General features: G+C 41.6%; 1 protein-coding gene across 7 annotated transcripts in view; it reads right to left on the bottom strand.

Moving 5' to 3' along the window:
* The window catches only part of celf2 (cugbp, Elav-like family member 2), a 62,125-nt gene that overhangs the window by 22,358 nt on the left and 27,654 nt on the right, over positions 1 to 12,113 (bottom strand). For all 7 annotated transcript variants that reach the window (XM_030790794.1, XM_030790778.1, XM_030790786.1 and 4 more), the window contains one exon: positions 11,889 to 11,971. In XM_030790794.1, coding sequence (XP_030646654.1) covers positions 11,889 to 11,971 — 83 coding nt within the window. The remainder of the gene's footprint in view (positions 1 to 11,888; positions 11,972 to 12,113) is intronic.

A 12,113-nucleotide genomic window follows, 5' to 3' on the forward strand; every position in this document is an offset into this window, starting at 1 on the left:
TTTAAACCCACAGACAACTGAGGGTCTCTGATTCTTTTTTTCTCAAGCATATATTTACTAACACATTATCCATACTTTGACAATAACTTGCAATTTTTTTTTAATAGGGAAACAGGGAAGTACCATTTCCTGTCTTATGATAATGTGTACCTCCCCACACTTCTTTCTAGAAATACGGTTCAATCAAAGCTTCCAAGTACAAACACAGCTTTTTAATGTGAGGGTAACTAATAACCAACTTCAGCAATTTAAAATTTGCAGAGGCACTAATTTGGCAATTAAATGGATTTATTTTGCATCCTCTCAATTCATGCCAAAGGTGAGTGCTATAAGAGAAACACATGGGTCAGACATGCTCTGCACACTTTACATGCATAGCACAGGCTGACCAATGATAAGTCACCTCTGCTCCTTCACTGCACATTTTAGCCCACACAGCCTAAGCAGTTATACACAGAGTCAAGGAGGAGACTGTTCAGTGCAGAACATGAGTGGTACTGAGAAGACCAGCATTCTCAGAAGGTGAGGAGTGATATCAAAGCCCAACAGAACTACATCAGCACTACAGGACTCTTTTGTCCTTTGACATGCAGATCTGTCACAAAACATCTCAAAAAACATATGGAACAGTGATATATCAAAGTTTTGCAATCAGCAAGTAAACGGACATCTAACACACATGTAGTTGCTAGTCTAACCACTGATGAGGAGAGACACAGAGAAAGAGTCAAGGTCACCACACACCATCATGAGGTCTTTTTACAGTCTGCATCACATGATCAAGACTTCATTGATTTCACACTAGGCTCCTTCTGGGTAATCTTGCAGTAGAGAAGGCTTAAGTTATTAAAAACGTGGTTTATTTTGCACTCTGTCCCTTCCATATGATGGCAGTCTTTGTGACAGAGAAACTGTTGAGTTTTACTGCTCTTCCAGATCGTTTATTTCACATCATCTTTAAAGGTATATTCATTCCTGCGATCAACCTTGGACACTTCCTACCCAGAATGTTCCTTAAACAAAAAGGAATCTCTTCACTGCAAATTTGCTTTCATTCTCCAGTCAAATCACACTTGAAATATGAAGTATTTACTCCATACTGTGTAGTTTATCCCTTTTGCACACATGTGGAGGTAACTAAAGTGGGTAACTCATAAAGGTAGAAGATGAGAAAAAGATTCTACAATAAGGACTGGGCTAAGATCCTTCACGATGGGTTCTTCAGTCTCACTAAGCATTATGGAGAAGGACTCAGAGCTACTGTCCTTGTAAACAGACAGTCAATAAAGAAGTGAGAACTGCAGGGCCAGCAATTGGGCCATTTCATTCTCTGAGGAATACGTTTTCAAATGTCATCATCATCATCATTTTCTCCCGCTTATCCGGGACCGGGTCGCGGTGGCAGCAGGCTGAGGAGGGTAGCCCAGACATCCCTTTCCCTGGCTACATCCACCAACTCTTCCTGGGGGATCCCAAGGCGTTCCCAGGCCAGCCGAGATATATATTTCTCCCAACGTGTCCTGGGTCTTCCCCGGGGTCTCCTCCCAGTTGGTCGTGCCCAGAACACCTCCATAGGGAGGTGCCCAGGAGGCATCCTGACTAGGTGCCCGAACCACCTCAACTGGCTCCTTTCAATGCAGAGGAGCAGTGGCTCTACTCCAAGCTCCTCCCGGGTGTCCCAGCTCCTCACCCTATCCCTAAGGGTACGCCCAGCCACCCTGCGGAGGAAGCTCATTTCCGCCGCTTGTATCCGTGATCTCATTCTTTCGGTCACTACCCAGAGCTCGTGACCATAGATGAGGGTTGGAACAAAGATCGACTGGTAAATTGAGAGCCTTGCCTTCTGGCTCAGCTCCCTCTTCACCACGACGATCTGGTACAACGACCGCATGACTGCTGCCGCCGCCCCGATCCGCCTGTCGATCTCCCATTCCATTTTACCCTCACTCGTGAACAAGACCCCGAGATACTTGAACCCCTCCACTTGAGGCAGGAACTCAGTCCCAACTCGTTTTCAAATGTAAGAATGTGAATTTTTGTCTGAATTGACTGCACCATTAACCTTGTTTTAACGATGCAAAATCTATTCCACATATAATTGCATGATTCAGGAGTGGTGTTATTTGTTTGGGCTGTAACAGTATTTTATGCCTGTTTTTAACAGTATTTTATGCCTTGCAATTTTATCTTATGAAGAAAAAATCCAGCTTATTAAGACTGATTCTATGCTTGTTTAGGCACTTTACCCATTCTGTTTAGGTGTTGTGCTGACTTCATAAAAATGCTATATATTTTATGAGTTTCTGTATTGTTGATGCATCTGTTTGATCATGTCAGGGCACTATGTAACATATTTCAGTTCTTACTGAGAGATACTTCAAAACAGAATGAAACCATGTTTACATGAGTTACATGTTTATTCAGAACATGGTCAACAAAAGGAAATCTGTTTCCACAGATTTGATTTAGCCTAATTCTCAAGTCAAATCACATTGCAATATCAAGCATAATAATCACAACAAAGTACTTTGCACACGTCATGCATTTTGTCCCTGTTGCAAACACCTGCTGTTAATCAAAGTTTCATATGATTATGTTTCGTGAATTCAGTTATCAAAACCAGGGTGCAAATGGGTTAATACTGCCTGGCGCAAACTGAGACACAAACATTCACACAGCATGCATGCAGCATGCACGCACACGCACACACGCACACACACACACACGCACACACACACACACACATGCACACACACACACACACCCTCTCAACAATTAGAACACTTTAACGAGGCCACCAACTCAATGAGTCCAGGGTTAGGAAGTTAATTTGAAACAAGCGATTAATATTTGAGTTAAATAAGTGAACAGGCATAACTGCAGCAGTGTCAGAGTTTTCCCATTCCCTCGTCTTGTTTGCGATAGCATTTGGGCCTAACTCCTCCAATTAGAGTTTTAATGACATTGATTTATGTAATGAGGGTTTGTAATGGAAGTGGAGAGAAAATGCCTCTGTGAGTTTGTGATAGAGACACAGAGAGAGAGAGAGAGAGAGAGAGAGAGAGAGAGAGGGGGGGGGGGGGGGGGGGGGGGGGGGGGTAATGAAAATGTTTATACAATGGATTACACGAGCACTTCCTCTGTGTGCGTACTTAAACACGCACATGTCCAAGGACAAGCACAAACACACAATTGAAAAAAAAACACAAATACACACAGGAATGTAGGAAGGTATGTACACTGTTATATTTCAGTAGAAGGAATAAAAACATTACAAATCTTAAATGATGGAAATATCAACCATTCGCTGAAATGTTAACATATCAATGTTAACATATATTTACAGTGCCATAAGCACAGCTTGTTTCTGCACCTTAATGAGTTTCTTTTTGCACTACTGCCATATTGGGGGAAAGAAAAAAAAAGTTTTACAATGCCATGGGCACAGCTCTATTACAAATACCTCAGATATGTACTAACTCATTCAATGTAAATTTGTACATATGTTGATACTCGTGTTTTTATCTGTATTTTATGCCATGTATGTCCCTATGTCTCCCCCCCGCAGTGTTCTGGTGAAGCCCCAGCCATCTTTATGTTTACATATGTGCCTGCACATTGTGCTCAAGACAATAAAATTGAACTGAATTGAGGGGAGGGGGTGTATGTTTCATGGTCAGCAATGCTTGGCGTGATCCTAGGAACATTCATTCCCTCAGGTCTTTCCGCTCCCCGGATGTAAAATACCTCTCACTCCTGCGTCAGCCATTCTGGCTGTGTCGGGAGTTCAAGGCTATTGTTGTGATAGCTGCGTACATCCCGCCACAAGCTGACATGGACTGGAGGAACTGTATGGCATGATCAGTAATTCAGGAAACTAGTACCCAGAGCCTGCTTTCATCGTGGTTGGGGACTTCAACCAGGCGTCTCTGAGGAAAGTTTTACCGAAATACAATGTAAACACACAAGGAGACAGTTTACTCGACCACTGATACTCTCCCTTCCGCAATGCCTACAAACCCCTCCTCCGCATGCCGTTTGGCAAATAGGATCACTCCATCCCGCTCCTGCCCACCTATAGGCAGAAGCTGAAACAAGCAGTGCCCACTGCGAGAACAATCCACTGCGGGTCTGAACAATCGGACACTGTATTACGAGGCTGTTCTGATCATGTGGACTGGGAGATGTTCCATGACATTGACAAGTACACGAAAACAGGCACAGGATTCATCCAGAAGGGTATAGACAACGCTGTCCCCACGAAAACAGTCCAGATATATCCAAACCAAAAACCATGGATCAACAGCACCATTCGAGCTGCCCTCACCACATGAGACACCGCCTTTGCCTCCAGAGACAAAACAGAGGTAAAAAAAAGCGCGTTATGATCTCCGCAGAGCTATCAGGGCAGCCAAACGGGAATACAGAGAGAAGATTGAGACACAGCTAAGTAGTAATTACTCATGTAGTATATGGCAGGGAGTACACACAACATCGGACTTTAAAGAGAGATCCAGCTGCGCAGCTAACGTCGATGCCTCCATCCCGGACAAGCAGAATAGCTGTTTTGAGGTTATGAACACCAACCTCCCGTAGTGAGCCCCCACCACCACAGACACAACCAATGCTCTGGTCATCCCCGAAGCCAACGTGCACAAGTCATTCACAAGTGCGTCAATATCCGCAAAGCGGCTGGACCAGATGGCATCGCAGGTCAGGTGACCAGAGCATGCGTGGTGCAGCTGGCCGGTGTGTTCATGGACATATTTAACCTCTCCTTCTCCAAATGTGGGGTCCCCTCTGTTTCGAGTCATCCACCATAGTTCCGATGCCGAAAAAAGCAAGATAACATGCTTAGAGGACTGGGGCCCTGTCACCCTTACTCCCATAGTGAGCAAATGCTTTGAGAAGCATGTTAAAGACCTAATCTGTAGCATGTTACCGCCCACCCTGGACCCTCACCAATTTGCTTACCAACAAAAAAAAAATCCTCAGACGACGCCATAACCACAACACTCCACACTGCCCTCACCCACCTGGGGAAGAGGAATTCCTATGTGAGGATGCTGTTCGTTGACTTTAGTGCAGCAATCAACACCATAGTCCCCTCCAGACTTTCCATCAAGCTCAGGGCACTAGGACTCAACCGCTCGACGTCAGGTGGTGAAGATGGGCTCCAACACCTCTGCCCCCCTAGGCTGCGTTCTGAGACCTCTCCTCTACTCCCTGCACACCCACGACTACGTGGCCACACACAGCCCCAACATGGTAATCAAGTTCACCGATGACACGACAGCGATGGGCCTGATTACTGATAACGACCAAATGGCCTACAGGAGAGAGGTCAACAACCTGGCACAGTGGTGCCAGGAGAAAAACCTCTCTCTCAATGTTGATAAGACCAAGGCGCTGATCGTAGACTACAGGAGGAGAGGAGAGAGGCTAGACATCACCATCAATGAGTCCGCGGTGGAGAGAGTCGGCAACTTCAAGTTCCTTGGCATTCACATCACCAAGGACCTTGCCTGGGAATGTGCACACAGCCATGTGGCAAAAAAGGCACTGCAATGCATTTTTCACTGAAGGTGTCTGAAGAAGTTTGGCTCGGGGCTCAAGATCCTTCAGGCATTCTACACAGGTACAACAGAAAGCATCCATACTGGAGTCATCACTGCCTGGTATGGGAACTGCATGGCCCTCAACTGCAATGCACTGCAGCGGGCCAATGAATGTGAGCTTCCAGAACATCAGTGAATGTGAGCTTCCCTCTGTCCGGGATATATACAATGGGCGGTGTATCAACAAGGCCCATAGGATTATCAAGGACTCCAGCCACCCCAACCACAGACTGTTTCAGCTGCCGCCGCCTGGCATGCAGTACCGCAGCCTCAAGGCCCGGACTGGCAGGCTCCGGGACAATTTTTTCCACCAGGCCACCAGACTTATGAACAATGGACACTAACCAGACTGTGACACACGCACAAACGTGCATAGAGAAACACACATAAACACGCAAACTACGACATAAACATATGCACAGTTATTAAGGCAGGGCCTACATGCATATAGCACTTTACACACACTGAACATTATTTATATGAACTTTTCAGTGCTATTTTTTCTGCTACCTTATTGTTATTTATTACTATTGTCGCTGCAATGTCGAGGAACCGAAACCAAACAATTTTACTCTCTTATACTTGTATAATGGGATGTAACAATAAAGGAATCTTGAATCTGAGGCAAAGATTAGTCTCAGAGTTGGACCTGATGACACTGTCCTCCGTCTAGTTTTAGTAAAGCGTCTGAAGTCAAAGGATGGTATGTCACCTTTAAAAGCGCCCATGGCATTTGTGAAAAAGCACCTTGAATTAAGCAGTTCTTCAATATCATTGTAGATCAACAAGTGCCCCTGACTACTTGAAGAATGTTAAGTTTGTTGTTAGATGAAAAACCACAGCATGTGCGACCCCTCATGTAGGCACAGGTGATATAGACTTAAAACTATATCACAGTATTTCATGGTATTTTTTGCGGTAACGATATAAATGACGATATGAAAGTTCAACACCAATTTTTTGGCCACAAGTCACATCAGCATACAGTCTTGAGAGTCATGCAAACACAAACATTGATCCAAAAAAGTCAAACTTAATCCTGACCATCATCAAATATTAAGCTTAACCAATTAATTGGGCTAAAAAATAGAATCTGAATTTTATTCACAAATTAAAATTCCAGTGAAAATGCAAGCACCAACACATGCAGGATTCATAACCTAACCCCAGGAAAAACATAATTGTTTTGTGTTTTGTAACCAGCTCTTATATTGGTTTTGGGATCCGATAAATATAAAATCATCAGTTCAAGTGTCTGACCCTCTTTTGGTGGGATATGCTACCTGAATCCCTCCTTGTCCACAGTTTGGACTGGCAACATGTCTTTGGCTAAGAAAACTGCCACCGTCTCCATCAGTTCATTCCAGCATTTTTTTTTGTCATTTTATCATAGGGAGTGCCATAGGCAAACATGCTGACAATAACCTTCTGAATTAAAGGAGTTTGCTTAACATTACTTGTTGCTGGTTTCTCCTCGCGCAACTTCTGGCTTTCCTCATATTCTGATCTGTGTTTTTGCTTGAGATGGTGGAACAAATTTGATGTGTTTCCACCCTTTGTTGATACGGGTTTTTGACACACTTTGCAAATCACAGACATTTGATTCACATCTGATCTTTTGTTTCCAAACCACTTCTATATTATGGAGGAAGCTCCTTTTTTGCGGATTAATTCTTCCTCCTTGTCTAGGGTTGGAACTTCGCCTTCCGCCATCCTTGTTCTCATTCTACATGTGAGATGGCCACGTTGCGGCGTGTATGTAAACGCGTCATCAACTATATCGTCAATATTGTGGGATGACAAATTCTTATCATGGGGAGGAATTGTACCGGTATATCATGGATGATACGATATGGCACAGCCCTACCTCCTGAGCTATTGTCGTGTATTATGATCACTGATTTACTCTATATCACTGCAGGTACAATATCTCCAAATGATGTTGCCTTACATTTATCATGACATCAAAAGGTTTGGAAACTGCCACAAGAAACTAAAAAATAAGCGAAGTTCTCCAAAAATAACCAACCTTTTTGAAATTGCAGTTATGTTACGGCTCAAATGTAATGTGAAACAATGAAAATCATCCTGAAATAATGCCAGTAACATCCCAAACTGGGCAAACTGGCTACACTAAGTCTGACAGAACTTCAAACTACAAATATGTTGATCAAATGTGAATGTAATAATTTTGAGTTGTTCAACTTTATTATTTTGAGACGCTGTAAAATACTTCACTGAAGCACTGAAATTTTGAATAATTACTTTATAACTCAGAACTTCAAGTCATTGAGGTTCTAAGTTCAAACTGAGGCATCAAGACACTTTAAAAAAAAGTGTCACAGTACAATGTTACAGCAACCACCATGAACTAGTCTTCATACTTCATCAGGGGGTAGCTCAGTGTGAAAAATGGCAAAAATGTTTTTTAGGAGGACTTTTGATTAATTTTGTCAGATTGGTTGGTGTGTGCTTCCATTTCTCTTTCTCTTTGTCTCTCTCCACCTACAGTCTTTCATTTTATGTTGTGTTTTCCGTGTTTAATTGTCCTTACATTCCTGTAAAGGCACAGATTCATGATCAGATCAAACATACAATCCTCTAAAGGGAAATGACACACAAAACCACAGTCTGACTGAACATGTTGCCCTTGAGGTTCCTTTCTAGTCCTTCTTTCCGCAGGCAGAAAATATGCACGAAATGTTTCTTTCTCTCAAAGTGAAAGAGAGAGACAGAGAGAAAAGTTCACAGCTGGAGGACACTTTTGAGGACGTGTCCTTGATTAGCTCTCCTCCGTCCACAACTTAAGAGTTAAGAGCTAGAAGGGCAAACACACACAAACGCACATGGACACATTGTGTTCAGAGACCACCACTGGTCAGCTCTAAGGAACACTCATTTTTTCATCTATCAGATGCTAATGAAAAACACAATTTAGTGGACAATCTCACTCAACCATGCCTGGCCAATTTGCTGAGAGCTTTGAGTCTCACTGTGAGTGTTAGTGTATGTGAAGTGATTGGTGTTTGTTTTTCTGTATCTTTATGCCTTCAGTGTTGAGGTGAATACCAGCAAGCATCAGTATGTTCAAAATTGTGTGCTAAATAATGAAAAAAACAAACAAAAACAAACAAACAAACAAACAAAAACCTCCCCAAACACTTTACAAGCTTGGGTGAATTATTAGGCGAATTGGACATGGGCGAATCATGAAAGACTGACTATATGCCTCACCCTTAACCCACAGTTACATGGCCAGTGAATATGTCAGCAATAGCATAGTTTTCTTCTCTTAAAATGACTCAGTTTGGCTAGGCAAAAGTAACATGTCCATTTTTAATTGTTTTACTTTATCTTTGTTCCTGGTCTGTGTGTGTGTGTGTGTGTGTGTGTTAGGGTTGGGCAATAAAACGATAACAATAATTATTGCGATATTATTTTCCTCGATAGAAACATAACAAATGCTCAATAAATGTTTGATACAATTAATTTCCATGCTTAATTAGCATGCACAGAAATGAATCACAAACTGCCAATCATGTCGCAGGAATAGAGGTATGCATTGCGCAATGAGAGGTATAAATTCAGGCCAGCACATGGTATTGTTTACAGACACAGTGGATAACAGGCTTGTAGTTGGAGCGGAATGAGCAAAATAAGCAAAATGAACATGCAGAAAGAAAGAAATTACAGTCCCAAATAAGTGTTGTAAACACTTTCAAACTGTTTACAACTCGTCTGTACACAGGGTTTGGCATGCTGACCTGAATTAAGATTTCTTTGTCTACTTATTGTTTTACTTATTGACATTATCCTTTAAAACACATTTATACTTTGCAGTCTGAGCTATCTTACATGTATGCTGTATCACACTGCAGCACTTAGCCTAATTTTTCTATTAAGATATTTATTTTGTTGAGGAAAAAGGACTGAAAAAGGATTTTACTATATTTTACTCATATTTTGATGTTGAAAAAAAGATCATCATTATAATTGCTTTGAATGTTCTACCTCAGATTTGTGAAATGTTTCACGGTTTGCAGTGCTAATTTTGGCAGGTGATTTAGATTTTTCTTTTGACTAAAATACATATTTGTTTTTGTCGTATTTTAGTCATTTGATCATTATTAGTTTTAGTCTAGTTTTAGTCAACGAAAACCAGACAAGTTTTAGTCAAATTTTAGTCAGATGCATTTGCCACATTTTTGTCAATTTGCATTTTTTCAAAATTAAATCATTACAGTGATTTCATCAAGCACACAGATATTTTTAGGCGTGCTATCGGTATGCACAATTAACGTTACCAAGTCAAGTGAACAAGAAAACATAGCCACCTGCTTCTAGCTAACAAAGGCAAGCCTTTACATTGATTTTGATAAAAGTCTAACTTTTCTTATCATATATTTCTTGGTGGTGCGTCTTCAAATACCTCTTGAGGTTTGAGGTATTTTTTATTTAGTTATCGTCTCGTTTTTGTTGTGGGAAAAAAGTTTATGGATGAACATTTTTCGTTACAGTTTTCGTCGACGAAATTAACACTGGCTGTTTGGCAAGTGTTTGTCATGTTCTGACCATAGAGAATACTTTAAATCAAGAGTTAACCATCTGGTTTCTTCAACTTTCATTCAGGAGCAAAAATCAGCCTTTAAACTTGAAAGAAATGATGATTTGACATTTATCGTGATAATTATCGATATTGACTGATATGAAAATATTTATCATGATAACATTTTTGGCCATATCACCCAGCTCTTGTGTGTGTGTGTGTGGGTGTGTGTGTGTGTTACTCATAGGTTTTCAGCTGAGACACCATATGGGTGCTAAGTAAACAGTGGTTGGTCCTGAAGCACACCAAGTTTACCAACGTCATCATGCCTCTCTCCCATTCACTCCTTTCTCTCTCTCTTGCTTTCTGTGAGTGTGTGTGTGTTGGTGAGTGTGGGCTTGGCATGACTGTGTTGGAGATAGTTAGTGAGCGAGCAGTTCCCACAGATGACTGCTTTAGATAAAGCCAGCTAACCCTGAGGAGCACCCACCACTGCTGCCATCACATTACTATTGATCTCCCCTCAGTGTATCCCACATCTGTGAGGGTCTCAGAGTGAAAGTCTGCCTGTGTGTGTTTGTGTAGCTTTCAGGCAGACACATTTAAAATTCCTCTCCTTGCAAGTCGATACGGCCTCAGCAATGTTTCCTTTCACACCCACACAAGAGAACACACAGACATGCAGACACACACACACTCCCACATACACACACACACACACACATACACACACACACACACACACACATACACACACACACAAGAAAATCTCCCCACTCCCATCTCTAAAGCTGCGCAGAGCTTGCAGCCCGCTGTTTCCATAGTGATTGATTTCACCTCTTATCTCCGTTTCAACACAACCAGGAGGCTTCATGAGTTCCAAATCCACACAAAACCCGACACACTCAAAAGAGAGAGAGAAAATCTTATCCAAACCCAACCTCTGAATTCACCACAAATTCCACTGCTCCACACACAGAATTAACCAAAATCCACCCCAACGACAAATGCTGCTTAAAAATACGACTTTCTCCAAAGTCCTCTTGAAACTTAGTGATTAGAACATCCTTAAAATGTAAGTAAATTTCAACCAATAACTCTTACTCATATTTATTCTATGAAAATATCAATACAAAACAACAAATGTATTCAGTATTTCCCTCCAGCATAATCTGAAACTGAGGCAAAGATTCCTCTTAGAGTTGGACCATACGACACCCTCCTGTGTCTAGTTTCACTAAAGTGTGTGAAGCCAAAGGATGCTATGTCACCTTTAAAAGCATCTTTGTCATCTGCAAGATTCTGGATAAAAGCATCTCAAATTAAGAAGCTCTCGAAAATGACTGTAGATAGATGAGTGCCTCTGACTACTTGAAAAATGTTCATCGTCAGATGAAAAAACACATGACACAGACTGGACTCATCTCAAGCTATTGATATCTACAGGATCATTGATCTACAATGTATTACTGCATGCACAATATTACCACTTAGAATGGGCTACATCGCATTTATCATCACGTACTTATTTCATTTAATTTACATCATTATGAAAATGTTGATTAAAAAACAACATGGATTTTATATTTCCTTTTAAGACTTTGTCCTGATTTGAATCCACTGAAGAGTCTACATAACTGCTTTGCTGTACCAAATCCATAACTTACTAGACCAAATCACACTCAGTCCAAAATGCAAGTTCTACACATAAAACAGTCACTCACCCCAGTTAAGGTCTTTATGTTGTGCAGTGCGTTCTGGGCCTCCAGAGCGGCTTTCCTTGTGTAAAATGTAACAAAACAGCATCCTAGAGAAAGACAGACAGGGGGAGAGATAGGGAGACAGAAAGAGAGATAACGAATGACAGAGAGGGAGGGAGGGAGGGAGAGATGGTTGAATTTTTTTCAGTGTTCACAACATTTTCTCTAGCAACTGCTATTTCTGTTGCA

Source organism: Chanos chanos, chromosome 1, assembly GCF_902362185.1.
Source record: "Chanos chanos chromosome 1, fChaCha1.1, whole genome shotgun sequence".
In the NCBI taxonomy this organism is placed as follows: Eukaryota; Metazoa; Chordata; class Actinopteri; order Gonorynchiformes; family Chanidae; genus Chanos; species Chanos chanos.